Source organism: Leptopilina boulardi, unplaced genomic scaffold (genome assembly GCF_019393585.1).
Source record: "Leptopilina boulardi isolate dan_hultmark-lab unplaced genomic scaffold, ZJU_Lbou_2.1 LbouV2_24, whole genome shotgun sequence".
Taxonomy (NCBI): Eukaryota; Metazoa; Arthropoda; class Insecta; order Hymenoptera; family Figitidae; genus Leptopilina; species Leptopilina boulardi.
Window position 1 is genome coordinate 38,387 of NW_026137796.1, and position 17,088 is coordinate 55,474.

The 17,088-nt window shown below is 30.9% G+C and overlaps 1 protein-coding gene across 1 annotated transcript; it reads left to right on the forward strand.

Annotated features, from left to right (window-relative positions):
• The first annotated feature begins 686 nt into the window (after positions 1 to 686).
• Positions 687 to 15,577, forward strand: LOC127280363 (putative uncharacterized protein DDB_G0277255). Its single transcript, XM_051303315.1, has 4 exons — positions 687 to 1,427; positions 10,747 to 10,965; positions 14,033 to 14,197; positions 14,701 to 15,577. The coding sequence occupies exons 1-4, from the start codon at positions 956 to 958 to the stop codon at positions 15,564 to 15,566; spliced, it is 1,722 nt and encodes a 573-aa protein (XP_051159272.1). The 5' UTR covers positions 687 to 955; the 3' UTR covers positions 15,567 to 15,577.
• Positions 15,578 to 17,088: the final 1,511 nt, after the last annotated feature.

A 17,088-nucleotide genomic window follows, 5' to 3' on the forward strand; every position in this document is an offset into this window, starting at 1 on the left:
GATAATAGCTAGAAGTTGGTGATTTTCACCGTTTTTAAATATTTTGCATTTTTCTCGAAAACTAATGACTTTTGGTAAAAAATGTATAGGACATAAAATGTTCATTTTTAGAAGCTCTACAACTTTTGTAAGAACGATTTTTTTTAATTTTGCGTTTTTTACGAGTTAAACGCAAAAAACCATAATTTTATGGTGTTTTTTATAGTTTTCACCATAAAAATGAAATTTGCGGTAATTTTCACTATCATTTTCGTGATCAGCGCATGAAATTACGTAAGTATACCAAGTTTCATTAAAATCGGTAGGGGGGGGGGGGGGTTTTCGGAAGTTTATCCTTAATCGCCTCTTTAATCTTTGTTAAAATATAAGTTTTTAGCTATATTACAGGTCATTTTAAACTAATCCAAGCTATTAATAATAATGACATATATTTTAAGTACAGAAATCAATTTCATAATTTATCTCAATTTTTAATGATAATATTAGCTTATGACTAATTTTTCCTTTATTGTTCTGTAAAATCTTTTTCCTTTATTTTTCGTTGTTAAAAGTTGAAAGTTTAAGAGATTTGCTCATTATAACAATAATATTACAAGTTAATCTTCATTTTTTAATTTACACTTTTTTATTCTTATTCACACAATGCGCACGTGGATATAGGTTTTCTTTGAACATTTTTAGGTACTTAGTAAAAAAATAATTTGGTGTAGCTGTTTCTCACAAGAAATACATTATCCTGAATTCGGTGTAGTGCATTAATGGAATTGGGCCGTTGCACAAAATTATTTTCGCATTTGTGTAATTCTTCTTTCTTAAGGCGTCCAAAATATTATATATAATATGTACATACGTGGTATTCTCAATACGAAACAACTATGTCAAATTATTTTTTTTCTCCTGGGATGTTTTTCAACTTGAATCTCTTAATGTTTACTGTATAAAAGTACAAATTGATATGTTTTTAGAAATGTCTGCTGCTATCGTGGAATGTCTAGATGAAAGTTTTTTCAAAGTTCGATTTTCAAAAGAAAAGAATCGATCATTTTTCACCACAAAACTTATTAAAAAAGGCAGTATTGTAATAGAATATGTTGGTGAGGTGATAACTGATGTTAGAGAAATGCAAAATCGTGAAATTTCTTATGCCAACGATAATTTAGGGTGCTTCCTCTTATATATTTCGTTCCAAGGAAAAAAAGCTTTCATTGATGCCACCAAAGAAACTGCATTTAAAGCAAGGTTAATTAATCATTCAAAAAAACCTAATTTGGAACCGTTTAAAATAATTATCGATGAAGTACCTACAGTTTTCTTCAAAGCAAAAAAGGATATTGATCGTGGAACGGAACTTTTGTGGAATTACGGTGATAGGAGGAAAGCCATTATCAAGAAGTATCCTTGGCTGAGAACAACAAAATCAGAAGGAGGTATATTTTTTATTTATTTAAGGGACTCTTTGGTGATGACTAAAAAAGCCATCTTTAATGTTTCCTAGTATGAAGGATGAATATATTGTCAACTTGAATAAGACGTAATGCAATTTTTTTTTTTTTGAAAAATTTAAACAGTGAATATTTGAAAACTTGTAACTTTTAAACAGAAAGAAGAAGAAAAATTTGTCCTGTATGTTTTCGAAAGGTTTTTTTCTGCTCTTTCAAATGGTGCAAAAAAATATTCAAAAAATTCAAATTTTGACCCTTTTTTGAAAATTAAACATTTTTTGGAAATTTTTTAAGTTCGGTCCTTTTTTTTTTTTTTTTTTTGAAAGCCAAAAATTTGTATTTTCACTACAAAAAATATTGAAATGTCCTTTTTTGTTATTTTCGAGATATTAATTAATTAATTAATGTTAATAAAAAATTAAATATTTTACAAATACAGAAAGTAATTGCAATTCTGAAGGTACCCATTGAAAGCTGACGTAATTCCGCATCCAACGAGCCCTATATGGACTATTTTGGATTAGAGGATTTTTTATAAACAATTGCCATATTAGCCAATTGTTTATTAACAATCCACTACCCAATGTTCTTTATATAGGGCTCGTTGGATGAGGAATTTTGTCAACTTTCTTTTAGTAACGTCAGAATTACGAGAACTTTATTTTTTTATAAAATATATCATTTTTTATTAACCTTAATTAATTAATCAACTAATATCTCAAAAATAACAAAAAAGGACATCTGAATATCTTTTGTGGTGAAAATACACATTTTTAGCGTTATAAAAAAAAATAAAAAAATGAAAAGAACCGAACTTAAAAAAAATAAAAAAAGAATTTTGATTTTCATAAAAATGGGTCAATTTTTGAAATTTTTTTTTCACCAATCAAACGAGCACAAAAAACATTTGGAAAACATATATGTCAATAAAATTTTTATCTACTTATATAATATTTACAATTTTTAGTTAATTAATTAACTACTAAGGTTAATAAAAAATGATATCTTCTAAACAAATAAAGTTATCATTATTCTGACGTTACTAAATGAAAGTTGACAAAATTCCGCATCTAACGAGCTCTAAATGAAGTACTTTGGGTTAGGGGATTGTTAATAAACAATTGGCTAACATGGCAATTGTTTATAAAAAATCCTCTAATCCAAAATAGTCCATATAGGGCTCGTTGGATGCGGAATTACGTCAGCTTTCATTGGGTACCTTCAGGATTGCAATAACTTTATTTATAAAGTATAATAATTATAATTAAAAAAAAAATTTATAATTTTTTCTAAAATAATTCATTTTTTATTAACATTAATTAATTAATTAATACCTCAAAAATAAAAAAAAGGATATCTCAATATTTTTTGTGGTGAAAATACACATTTTTTTCTTTCTGCTTAAAAGTTACAAGTCCCCATGTGCGAAATGCCAAGACTGAGAATACGGCCCAACATTGGCCAAGTAATGTCTGCCGAAGTATGGCAAATGTTACTGGACTAGTACTGGCGATCAATTCGTCCCATTATTGGGCCAATATTGGCACCAATTCTCGGTTACTCTAATTTGCCATTATTGGGCCGAACTCTGTCCCATTCCTGGGCCAATATTGGCAATGCGTCTCAGTTACTCCAAATGCCATAATTGGGTCGAACTCCGTCCCATTATTGGGACAATATTGTCACCGTTTCTCGATTATTCTAATTTGCCATTATTGGGCCTTCTCTGTCCCATTACTGGGCCAATATTGACACTGCATCTCAGTTATTCCAATTTGCCATAATTGGGCCGAACTCCGTCACACTACTGGGCATATATTGGCACCAATACTTGGTAATTCTACTTTTGCATAATTGAGACGAACTCTGTCCCATTACTGGGTCACTATTGGCTCATTGACGGCTGAAATGTTGAATTTATTTTGAAAAGTCATTTTTTCCAAAGTTGGAACGAATATTGGCCCAGTAATGGCGCATTAACGGCTGAAATGTTCCTCAAATGCAGCTTATCAAAACATTTTTGTGTTAAAATTCCCATATCAGCGTATAGTGTAGTGGTTAGCGTGTTAGACTTCGGTGTGTTAGGTTGCGAGTTCGGTTCCCGCCAGCGTTACAAATTTTCAAATGTTTAAACAATTGTGCTTTCTGTCAGGACTTGAATTATAAATGTATAATGAATTAATTAGTTAATTAATTAATTATTATAACTTTTTAAACTTTTTTAAACTTTGACAATACTGGGCCACTAATGGCAGACAAGATTGGCCCAGTAATGGCGTCTGATACTTGGCTGCCGAAGTCCAACCGCAGTTAACACCACAAAAGTTGGCCCAATATTGTCTGCCAAGACTTGGTGCCCGATTTGACAATGCTTGGCCAATATTGGCCCATGTTGGTTTTCGCACATGGGTCTGCAAAAATTTAATGTTTAAATTTTTCAAAAAAATTCAATCCTCTCTCTCACCGACAGTTTTTGAAAAAACCTAACAATACTTCGTGGTTAAATTACCTACCCCTAGGGGTAAACTATGTGCAAGTTACAGCCTGATCCGTTCAACTTTTTTTCACTTAGTCCGCTACAGGAATTTTACCCCATATATATTCTTATAGGGAATTTTTTGCTCTTTTTTCTTAATAAAAAACTTATCATTTATAACTGACTTCAAAATTTAAAGAAAATACTAGTTTTTTGGAAGCGTAAGATTTTATCATTTTCTACCTGAACTCGTGTTATCTCAGAAAATTTTGGGAAATTTTTTAATAAAATAAAAACGAAAATACTTGCTAATATATTTTGACAATGCTAAAAAATTTTATTTTTAAACATAAATTGATTTTAATATTTTTTTAAATTAATATGAAGAATTATTTCATAATTTCTAATTATTTATGTAGAAAAAAATGTGAAATTTAATTTTTTACAAGAATGTACTTGCAAAGCATTAAAATTCAAAAATCTAATTTTTTTCCTTCAAGTATGATAAATAATTTAAGCGGAAAATAGGTGTAGGGCCGCTTTTTGCAGCGATTATTAAGAATTTTTTAACACATATTTAGGAGTACATTCTGAAAATTTCCTTAGATTTTCCTTGAAAATTAGTAATATCTGCTGCCACACATTGTAGGTCACAAATCCGTCTCAGAGGTTTGTGTATATTGTAGAAATCACAATTTTTATCTGAAATTAATTGCACTAATTTTTGGAGGCGTCCCAAAAACACGATTTGTAACCATTTTTTACTACTATTTTTTATAAAAAAAATCAAAATTAAACAAAGATATTATTCAGGATTACGGTTCAAATAGAGCAGTTTTATATTATGAAACGACACGCTAAATGGTTAAAATGTTTTTAAGCTAGAGTGCATACAATTTCGAAAAAAGTCGTTTCGAGAAAAACGTGTTTAAAAAAAGTTCCAGAAAAGGATAACACTTTGTATCATGCAATTCGGAAATAATCGAAATCCTTGAAACAGTACTGTATACTATGCTTTCTGATTCGATGATTGCAAATCTAAGGTCATTTTTTAAGAATAAAAAATGCCGTTCTAATATGGCGTGTTTATTGTCCTAGCGCGTTCTTACCCATTATCGAGGGACACTTAATTGTTTATAACATTTAAACGGCTCAAAATTTTCGTTTGAAATTTTCAGATTATATTTTTAGTTTTACAACCGATATATGAGACAAAAATTAAATTTTTTTAAACTTTATACCTATTTCCTCCTTAAAAGTTATATATAGAATTATCTATTAATCAGATATCTTCTGAAATAATTTATTGTTAATTTAATAATTAATTAATATCAATTATATTTATATAATATTACTATTATCTGTAAAAATAACAATTATTTTTTAATGAATACTATTCAATTAAATAAATTCAAAATTTTATTTATTATAATATGACAAATAATCAAATAGGGTGGGGAGTCCGGAGCTACTTGGCGCAGGGGTTGCCTGGCGCACTTGAGTTTAAGTAAAAGTGATAAGATAATAGTATATTAAGCAACAAGGGTCCAAAGACAGCCATTGGACCCATGCTACTTACGATATTTTTTATTCCAAAGGCACAAACGTCGCGCTTTTAGGTTATCTGACGGCTGGGTGAAAAAGCCATTCATTTGTTCTACTGTTTGAAAATGGCGTCCATTTTTACCTTACAGCAAAAGTAACATATGGGCCAGCTGTTCATTTTTACGGTTTGGCTCAAATATTAAGGTTTGAGCTCTATACATTTTTTATTAAGAAACATGAAAACATTTTTGATTTATATTAACAGTTTTTATAAAAAAATAATAAATATTTCAAAAGTTCATTCGGGATTAGGTGGCGCGATTATCAAAAAATTTCGTTAAATATTAATAAAATAATTAAGGTATCACATCGGTAAAACCGTTTTCTATAAATTTTCTTGAAAATTTTCCCATATGTTCTCATTATCATTCTTGACAAATTTGCAAAATATGAAGAATTTTCGCCGTACGGAACCAGAGATATTAGTAATCAAAGTTGCTTATTTTGCATGGGAGACGGGACTAATGTATGGGGGAGAAGTACATTTTCATAAATATCATCAGAAGTTTTCTATAAATTTTTTTCAAAAACTAATGTTGAATTCGCGAATAAATTTGGAACTAAAAGATACGAAGAAATTTATAATTTACCGTGCCGTTTATTTGTAATTATAAATTAAAAATTCTATTTCATGACGTCATTAGCAATATATAGCATACCCGCCACTTTGATGTGGCAACATCGCAGGATGGTTACATTAGTTAGAGAGAGAAACCCTAGTAGAGAAATCCACCGTAGTCAAAGCGAGACTTATAGCGACGTTGTCAAACCTCCTACTCCTTCTAATCGCTTCTAGTGTGGGGTATACGTGTACGAGTGTATTTGTGGAAGTAGGTACAGTATGGGCTGAGAGTATAGGGCGAAAGTATTGGCGATTCAAACAGCTACACTAGCGCCACAGTTGAACTAACTTAGGCGTGACTCGCTCTAAAGCAGTCTCTGTTGTGACAGTTTATTTCAAATTATTTAATTATTCTGATATTTTTATTGCGTTTGTAAAATAATTTTTAAGCGTTAAATAAAAAAAAATAATTTAAAACACATGGAGTGCTACAGAGCGAGTCACGCCTAAGTTAGTTCAACTGTGGCGCTAGTGTAGCTGTTTGAATCGCCAATAGTGCGGGAAGTAGTAATGCGAGCTACAAACTTTTGACTCCGATTAGTGCCGATGTGATACCTTAAATGAAGTTGACTATATGAAATGCACCAATAACAATCCTTTTCAAAAAATTTAACCGAATAATAGGTTTTTAAATATTTACAGCGTAAATATCAAAAAACAATTTTTTTTGAATGTTTTATGATATTATAGAAATGTTTTTAATTTAAATGAAATTTTCTAATTTTTAAAATCATTTTATTGTAAAATTACATTACAAGACTTATTTTGTTAAGTTTTATATTTTGTTTAAATTTTAATAACACAGCCCCACAAAAAAAAAGTGTCGTGCGCGGCAGACCAGACTAGTCGGATTTTCAGAGGTAGGCTATTTTTTTAAAAAATTGATGGATTTACTTCAAAATTGGTATCTAGGGGTTTTTTAGGTCGCTGATGACGAATTTGAAGTTATATTTTCAAAATTCAAAATGGCGGCTCCAATATGGCGGACGAGTTTTGTAAAAATTGATGGATTTACTTCAAACTTGGTATCTAGGGGTTTTTTGGGTCGCTGATTACGAATCTGAAGTTAGATTTTCAAAACTAGAAATGGAAATTCTTATATACATAAGTAAGGTATTCACGTCTTTTTATGGTAGCGCACTATTTTGTCCTCAAAGGATCTGTGTAATGGTTTTCTTTTCAAATTGGTGCCTCCAGGTACAATATCCCTTTTCAGCATCCAACAGTAGTCGGCCATCATATTTACATCCCATCTTCCTTGATAAAGACGCTCAAATTCTTTAAGATCTTGATGGAATCGTTCTTCTTGTTCTTCACTGTAATCTCCCAAATTTTTAGGGAATTGATCCCGATGCGAGTCTAAGTAATGCAACTTTATGCTCATTAAGCATCCTAACTTACCAAAGTTTTTAATCATATCACTAACTATTTGCTCCCAATTTTCACTCTTGTGATTACCCAGAAAATTTTCGACAACTGCTTTGAAACTAAGCCATGCGGCTTTTTCCTTTTTATTCGTCTTGGTGATAAATTGCTCATCTTTTAACAATTTGCGAATAAGTGGTCCGTCGAAAACCCCTTCTTTTAGTATCGCATCAGAGATTTCTGGAAACGTTTGTTCCAGGTATTTGAAACAGTTTCCTTTTTTATCTAAGGCTTTGACAAACTGTTTAATTGCTCCTAGTTTCGTGTGTAAGGGCGGAATTATCATCTTTGAAGGGTCGATATAATCCGCCATATTGGAGCCACCATTTTAAATTTTGAAAATCTAACTTTAGATTCGTAATCAGCGACCCAAAAAACCCCTAGATACCAAGTTTGAAGTAAATCCACCAATTTTTATCAAATTCGTCCGCCATATTGGAGCCGCCATTTTGAATTTTGAAAATCTAACTTCAAATTCGTCATCAGCGACCCAAAAAACCCCTAGATACCAATTTTGAAGTAAATCCATCAATTTTTAAAAAAATAGCCTACCTCTCAAAATCCGACAGGTATTTGGAGGTTAGAAAAAAATCCTGACGTGATGGAGCAAAACGGACTTCGGATTCGTATTCAGCGCGTCAAAATACATAGGAAATGACTAGTCTGGTCTGCCGCGCACGACACTTTTTTTTTTGTGGGGCTGTGTTATTTACATATTCAGAAGCAAATATTTTTTTAGTTCAAATTGATCTTTTATATAGATTTCCGAATTTATCTGTAAATGTTGTAAATATCTATAAATATCTGTTGCAATTGCAAAAATCTCCCTGATTGTCTTAGCCTCAATCTTTGGCAAAGCCAACAAACCCAAATTAAATTTATTTACAATATCACGACCCACATTGTGCTCTCGGGAACTGCAAAAATATTGACAACACGTTCAACATTATTTAATCTTACCCTCGTTGATGTAAACCCGTTGTTGATGTGAACAACTCGGTGCTGTTTATTCCTGAGTAGTTAGGAAGTAAGTCGAAATCACACAACTGCACACTTTCAACAGGCAGTTGACTCTTTTTTGTAAAACTGATGGGACTCTCTGTATCCAGAAGTGTGTCCAATGTCCTTATACAAGTTTCCGCCCCAACGTTGAACCCGTACGTAATATTTTTTAAAACACTGACTAGCATTTTCACACCAACCTCGGCAAAATGGCCATATTTGCTGCAGTTGTAACAACGCAAGGAGGGAGAAGATTAAATCGAATTGTTGTTATCGATTCTAGTTCATTAGAGTCAACAATTACGCTGAATTTCGTATTGAATTATACTGTCAGATCGATAATATCGAAAGCTACGTGACCCTTAAATTTGGTTCTTTTGGTTTTTTGAATGCTAATTCTTAATCTAAGGTTGAAATTGAGAATGACCAAAACAGAAATTTTTGTAAAAATTACATAGTATCTCTGAAAGAAGATCATTATTCAAGAAAATTGCACGTTAACGCTTGCAAGTAATTACTTTGCTATGCTTATGTAAAAGTTAATAAAATTTACTGATTCTTTAATAACAAAGTTGATAATATCGACAAGTTTATAAACTAATTACAATAATTGAAAATAAACAGATTTTTAAGATATTTCTTGTAATTTAAATTCTGTAAAAGTACTTTGTTGTGCCTTATATTTGATCTGAGGTCTGGAGATCTAACTAGGCCAGATTGTGATGTTTATAAACATTTTTTCACTAAAACTAAAAATGATTTCACTAAAATTATTAATTAATAATACTAATAAAATTTTTTTACAAATTTTATTTACCGTTTTCAAATTTATATATGACGTTATTCAAGTTGTTTAGAATTTTTTTAATTTCTTATTTTGTTTTTAAACAATGAAAAATATTTCTGATGATCGGACCAATTGTCAAAATGTCGTTTAGACAATTGAGTAGACGACTTGCTCAATCTTCTAAATTGCTATCTCAAAAATTCTTTTCTTACTAGGAAGTAAAACAAATTTTATTGTTTAAAATAGATTTCCTAGAAGAGTTATTGTTTTTAATTTTTATGATATTGAATTACAGTTAATATTTATTTCTAAATTATTGATCAAAGTATGCAATTGCGTTAGTAATTGTCATATGTGTGCGTTAGTTACCGTCTAGTGCTCTCTCACTGATTGGTTCAGCGGTTGTCTCTTATTTGCCTTAGTTACTGTCAGCTACATTTAAAATGCAAAATATTTTTATTTGAAAAAAAGTTTTTATCTGATGAACAGTAAAACATTAGGCTTTGTCATTCAAGTGCATCAGTTATCGTCATCAAATATGATATAAAATATTTTTATTTTGCAAACAGATTTTATTTAACGAATATTAAAATTTACAACCATTAATATATAAAAAATATAAAGGATGTAAGATTGTTGATCAGTTTGACTCAGTTGTAGTAAAAAGATGTTAAAAAAGTGTTTTTCTTCTGATCATTTACAAAAAATCATTTATTTAATTTTTCTAAGCTTTCGCTCCACAACGCGGAGCCTCTTCAGAGTTAAATCTGAAAATGTATACAAAATATAAATATACATGTCACACTTCCATACAATATCATAAGAAGTTAACCTCAAAACTCACCAATCACGTGTTGAAACTTTCCTATCTTTAATATATAATTATAAGTCATAACACACATAAAATTTAAAAAATCCTTCAAACAATATAAAATTAAAAACATTGACTATATATTTAAATTTTTAATTAACAATAAGGGGAGGAGAAACCTTCCCCGTTTTTTTAAAAGTCACATGTTTATTGATATGAAAACGCAAACTAAGATTACGATTTTGAAAGTTATATAATGTCGACATATATGTCGATTAATATATAAAGAATTATATATTGGAAAAAATAAGACTTATTACCGTTATAGTTTAAGAATATGCAAGCAATATTTATACCATACAGCCTGAATTAATAATACTATGATAAAAGTTTCACGACTTTTCAAAATGTCCTTAAACCAGATAGAAAGAATTTATGCAATTGGGTATAATAAATAAAAATTTGGAAAATGACATATCTATAATTTATGATCAAATGTGAAATGAAAGACAAACAAGGTTCCTCTTAAATTTTTAACTTTTAATTCAATTCAACCTAATTTATTTTGTTTTTCAGTTTCAAAGGAACAGACAATACTTTTAAAGGATCTATACGTAAAATTAGATAAGTCAGAAATTACTACTTCATATTGTAGACGTAGTAATGATAGTAAAAGCCTAAAATCAGAAAACAGTTGGCTAAATAAAACGGTTAATTCATTTCAAAGCTTGGAATTGAACAGTAGTAAACATTCTACACCACTTCAAAGATCAAAAGAAGATGTAAATATGAATGGTACGTATTACCTCCAATTTTGTGTAATAAATACATATGATTTTACAATAAAAATATATCTTTTTGTTGTTAAAGATCAATAAAATGTATAAGAGTTGAGCCATAGTTGTTATTAGAAAAATAGGGTTATGGTTGGACATTTTTTCATTTTAATAATAGTATTGAAAGCATAATTTCCACAAATCAGAGAACCCAGTAAAAAACTAATTCTGATGAATTGAAATGAATTAACTTTTTTAGAAAGGTCCAATTCGAATTTGTCACTTAGCGGGATTTACTGAAGCCCATGGTGTATTCATTTCAATTCAACTGAACTAGTTTTCTTTTCTAGGAAATGAGGGAAAGTGAAATTGGTGAGGGGAAAGTTTAAAAATTTTGTCAAAAGTACTAAGAAATTATTAATTTTTTGCAAAGATTTCTGTCAATAATGTATTTAAATTTTTGAAGATTTCCATTACATTCTTTACAATTAATTGTTGTAGGGAATACTTTTAATTAAAATGATTAAAAAATGGAATTATCAATCTTGACAGTAATAACTTTTTTTTATAGAATTCTCAAAAAGTTTGAATCAAAAATTTAGTAGAAAGAAAAGAAAGTAATTTAAAAAAAGGAATTTACGGTTTTATGAATCTTCTTCGGTTACACATTTTTGTCCGAATTTATAACTATTATAAGATGTAGGGTCAGTAGGGGTAAATGGGGACAAAATCTATTTTTCACAAATTACGTAAGTTTTTTCCTTTAAAAAGTAATATTTGCGGCTTTATATTTTTTTAAGTTGTTATTTACATTCCCATGATTAATTTTATGCAGCAAAAAAAATTTAGATAAGCTTTAAACGCATGAAACTGTCTGTCTCCATTTACCCAAAGATTTTGAAAACGTTATAAAATTTGTTGTAAGTGGGGACAGCATAGTTGCTAAAAAAGCTTTAAGAAAAGTTTCCTTAAGGGGTTATAATACCTTTATGAGCGTCAAAAAGAGGAATTTTCAAAGAAAATTTTAGGCGTCGTTTAAAATATTTTCGAAAACGATGTTTATTTTATCGAATAGTACATAGTTCGATGTACTTGTATGTAAATTTATATTGAAAAATATTAATAATTGTGAAAACTGTAAACCATGCATTAAAACTCCTTTTTTGATGATTGCATGCGGTGACTGCCATAAATGAGACAGAGTTTAACTAAAATTAATAAACAATGGGAATTTCTTTAGCATATTATATTACCTCGTGCGTGAACGAAGGATTAAAAAAAATTTCGAGAAATGGCAATGATTTTTCCTCAAAAATCGTGATTTTAAGGCTTTCAAATTTCGTTATTTAACAAAAAAAATATTAACTTTGGTTTAAATTAAAATTTCTTCATTCACAGACTTGCTATGGTATGTATAAAGAACCCCTGAAAATGTCCGCCCGGTCGGTTTAGCCGTTTTAAAAAAATAGCAGTCACCGTAACAAAATGATCGACTTTACAACACTTCAAGAGAGCAATCGATCTGTCTGCTGCCTTACAAACTCTTCTTATCTGTCCGTACGCCTCTTTTTCCTCTGTAAGGCACCTTCCTCATGCTACCAACCGTTTTAGTGTTCTTAGCTGTGAATGCCTCCTTATTGTAGTATTCTCCGATTTTGATAAGGAGCAAGGCCTGCAAGCCTTGCGCCTATCACCCGCGTCTGACTGACGCCCAGATTCACTGCCTTCCGAAGTTTGCTCAGTACGCCGGCATACGTCATTCCTATCCTTTTCAGACTGACAGAGTTTTTTCTTCGTTTCTGCGTTTCTATGACTGCACGCGGAAGCCGCTTATCATGGTTACACTCTCTTTTCCTTTTTCGCTCTTCTCGGTTCACTGCCACATTACATATAGTAGAATATATTGCTATTACCATTATTTGCTAAAGCGTGCTTTATCTTTGCCTTACTGACAAGATCCGAAAGAATTTTTAGTCCATCCTTAATAGTCATGTTGACATTCTTATGGACTTCGCAAAACTTTACCATCTTGGTGATCTCCTTTGCTATTTCCAAGCCTTTCCAAACGGAACTGCTGAATCTTAAAAAACTAGGTGCCCCATAGTCCATCTTCCTTGTGCCATTGAATATTACAGCACCCAAGGCGTGCAATACTGCAGAACTGTTGGCACTTGATTTCGACGTTGGGAAGCCAACTTACTCACTTTCAGCAAATCCGGCACTGGGTTATCCTTGCCCGTCACCGTAAACGTCCTAATTTAATTTTTTATTTTCATATCTTTTTTTCCTTACCTTACATCTTTGTTTTTGCATGTCCTTTAGTAAAAAAGACTCACTACCATAAGAAAGCTTACCAAGAATGTAAAAGGTACTTGGTAGCGGACAACCATCGGTAGGGTTTTTAATTAACACTTTAATTATTGGTTAAATCTGTAAGAAAGACATTGGACTATTATTATTTCTTTATTCGTAAGAATGCAGCAGTTCTTCAAATTTATGTTGTTTAGACGATAACATTTTCTTAACTGAAGGAGTGAAGTTGGGGAAAAAAAATTATTTTTTCTTCAATCTTTATATTACATGTCGTTGGATTCGAAATTAATGAGTTTAGAAACTTGCGAGGAGTGATTTTTTTGAGTTTAGCTAAAGTTTCTGAATATTTCTCAAGAGAAAAGAAGCTTTAAAAAACGTAATTTTGAGAAAAAGTTACTTACAATGCACGATAACGAAATGTTTAGTTCTGTTTATACTTTAAATCAATCTACAAATCAGAATTTGAATTTAAATTAAATAACTATTTTAAAATTATCGTCACTAAATTCCCTACTAATCTCATGAGACCGTGTTTTGACTATTATTCTTTTCTCACACCAATTTCTAAAAAAAGTTTTCCGTTCAGAAATATTTTTATTAAAATGCCTGAAAAAAATATTTGTGAAATATTATTAATTAGAAGTTTATATAATTACGAAGCATAGACTTTTCACAAGACGAGATAATTATTATTATTATCATCATTATTGTTATTTAAAAATGACGGAAACGTATTTTTGAAATGTTGTTATGTAAGTTGTTTTGCTTTTCAGTTTCAAAAGATCAATTGATACACCTAAAAGATGCATACGTAAAATTAGATAAGTTAGAAAACAATAGCATTAATAAAACCCTCAATTCATTTGGAAGCTTTCAAATAAACAGTAATAAACATTCTACACCAATGAAAATATCAAAAGAAGATGAAAATATTAATGGTACGTATTACTCAGTAAAAAATAATAATTGGTACAGGTGTACAAAAAATTGAAAAATCTAGTTCAAGCTTGAAGTATCGAGTTGTAAGATTTTAGCAGAGCTCTAATAATTCCGCGTGGTAGTTTTGTTTTGCCGATATCTTATGCTAAATTCGGTATAAAATAGTTATCACTAGAATAAACGGAGTGATGATTGGCTATTCTTTATTTCAATGACTGAATCGTCAATTTCGAAAAGGGCTCAACTTTGAAAACCGTAACAGTCATTTTCACTATGTGAAAATGACACTAACGCTTTTTCGAGTTGATTCCTTTTCTATGTTCAACGTTTTAATTCTAGATTCAATGTGTCCTCAACATTTAATTTTATTTACACAAGAATGTCTTTTTGAAGGATTACAAACAAGTAGAGTTTCTTGTCTAATATCAATAAAATAACGAAAAAATCATAAAATCGTTGTCGAGAAGTAGCTTCTTATTCAAGTAAAATATTATTTTTTTAGTTTCAATTGAAGCGTCAAAACATCTAAGAGAATCATTTGTCGCCTTGGAAAGATTGTCTAACACAGAAAACGAATCAAATTGCACCAGCGCTGCCCGAAGTGGAGCAACTGAGATTATGGATCTACTGGGGGATAGTTGGCTCAAAAACTCCTTGGACAGTTCAAATCAATTAATTAATCCTTATTCTGATACTTCCACTCCTCGCTATGAAGAATTTAAAGATATACAACTTCGATCACATATGATATTGAACCAAGATTGTTTGGCACCAATGATAGAAATGAAAAACAGAAGAAGTCAAGAAACGGGTACAATAATTAAAACTAACCTTCCCAAGAAAATAGATTACGTGAATGAAAAGGTTAGTAATGAAGTTACTTCAATTGTCTCCACCGAACAGAACCCTTCTGAACGTCAAATATCAGTTGATTTAGTTCCTGAAGAAGCAGTTTTCACTAACGACAACAACGATTTTGTATTACCCCAAACTTGTAATTTATCTTCAAGTGATTCCAAAGAAATTGTAAATATTAATGAATATGAATTCATAATCCTAGAACAGAAGCTGACAGATATCATGATCGATGACTTAGAAAAAGGGTTAAATTATATAGATGTTAATAATAATAATAATAATCCAGAGTGTAATTCACTAAATATTGATTGTAACCCGATTGATAGCTCTAAATTTACAGAATTCTCGACAAACAGTTCCACGATTAACGAAAACAATATAAACGAGACTTACACAATAACTCCAAAGCCTCAGATGCCCAAAATTGTTGAAATGGTTATACTCCAACCAGGAGATCCACTTTATGATATTAAAAATCTTGGAAAAAAATTTACATTACTAGATGCTTAGGCAAGCAACAGTGATAAAGTTAACGAAGATCTTTCATCAGTTTCTGTAACTAATAATATAAGTACATTTATTAAAGATAGATTATCTAACACGGAAAATTATTTTAGCAATGGCGAGGACAATGACCTGCAGGATGTATTCCAACTTGATATTAATGATCTTAATAAAGAATTGGCATTATCGAATGTTGTAGCAAGCCACAATGAAACAGGTATCGAAGTTCTTTTACCTGTTTCTGAAACGAATGATATGTGTGCATTGGTCACAGAAAAATTGCCTCAAGCAGAAAAATGTTCGAATGGAGATGAGAACAATGAAATTCAGGATGTAATTCCATTACCAGAAGATGAAGAGGACGAAGAAGATCTCCACGATACAGATTATTTACCAAATAATGAAGAGCTCTCATCTGATGAAGATGAATGCAGTGATACAAATGACAGAGATGATAAAAATGTTAAAAATACTACCACAGACAGAACTTCTGCTGAAGGATCCAATTTAAATACTTCAAGCTTTTCTTCAACATTTGCAAGACCAGGAAAATCAGCAATACCAGCAACTGGATTAAAAGTTCCAATGTCACTGGGAAAAAGTGGCAAGTCGAAGGGTCACTATTGCTATTTCTGCAATATTATGCAAATGAATTTCGCACGACATGTAGAAAGAATTCATGCAAATGAAAGGTTGGTAAAACTGTTTACATCTTTACGCAAAAAATCCATCGAAAGACTTAGAGCAATTGCAGTTATTAGAAAACTAGGTGATTTCGTTTATAACACCGACGAAAATCACAATAAAGGTTTTTTTATTCCAGTTCGCAGATGTCAACAGGGTAAAGAATTAACAGCGGAGGATTTTGTAAACTGTCCTGAATGCTCTGGATTTTATGCCAGAAACAATATTCCTCATCATTACGCTGAGTATTCTCAATCAACTAAGTCTACCGGCACAAGGTCTTTGCTTCAAAATGCTGCCCGAAAACTAGGCAGAATTCATAAAGATGCGAACTACAAAATGAGACATGCAATAGTTCCCGTACTGCAAAAAAATTGCGAGGTTACAAACGTTATTAGATATGATCGGTTAATTATTCTGTTTGGAAATCTACTTTCAATTAAATATAAGCGGTCACATCAGGATGCTGTGATTCGTTCCCAGCTACGGTTGCTCGGCAGATTGGTTCTGTCTTTAAAAAAAGTAAATAGGAGTATCGAAGAATTAGCTGATGCATTTCACCCAAGCTTTTTTGAAGACGTTCTAAAGGCAGTTAATGATGTTGCCGCATTTGATGAAACAACTCAAAGATATGGTTCTCCTAGTACAGCGACCGCTATTGGAACTGCATTAAAAAAATGCAGCTTAATTTTAAAGTGCGAATATATTGTAATGATGGATAAAACAAAAAAAGAACTTGTAGACGATTTTATGATAGTTTTCAAAACAAGATATGGAATTTGCATTAACAAAAATGTTGCGGAAACTCAAATGGAAATGCAAAGGAAAAAAAGGTAGTGTTGCC

What these genes read in the sequence shown, in the direction of transcription:
- LOC127280363 (XM_051303315.1), top strand. Translation starts at nt 956, where the DNA reads ATGTTTTTAGAAATGTCTGCTGCTATCGTGGAATGTCTAGATGAAAGT. An exon ending in AGAAGATGTAAATATGAATG is followed by an intron (nt 10,966 to 14,032) that starts GTACGTATTACC and finishes TTTGCTTTTCAG; the next exon opens with TTTCAAAAGATCAATTGATA. An exon ending in AGAAGATGAAAATATTAATG is followed by an intron (nt 14,198 to 14,700) that starts GTACGTATTACT and finishes TTATTTTTTTAG; the next exon opens with TTTCAATTGAAGCGTCAAAA.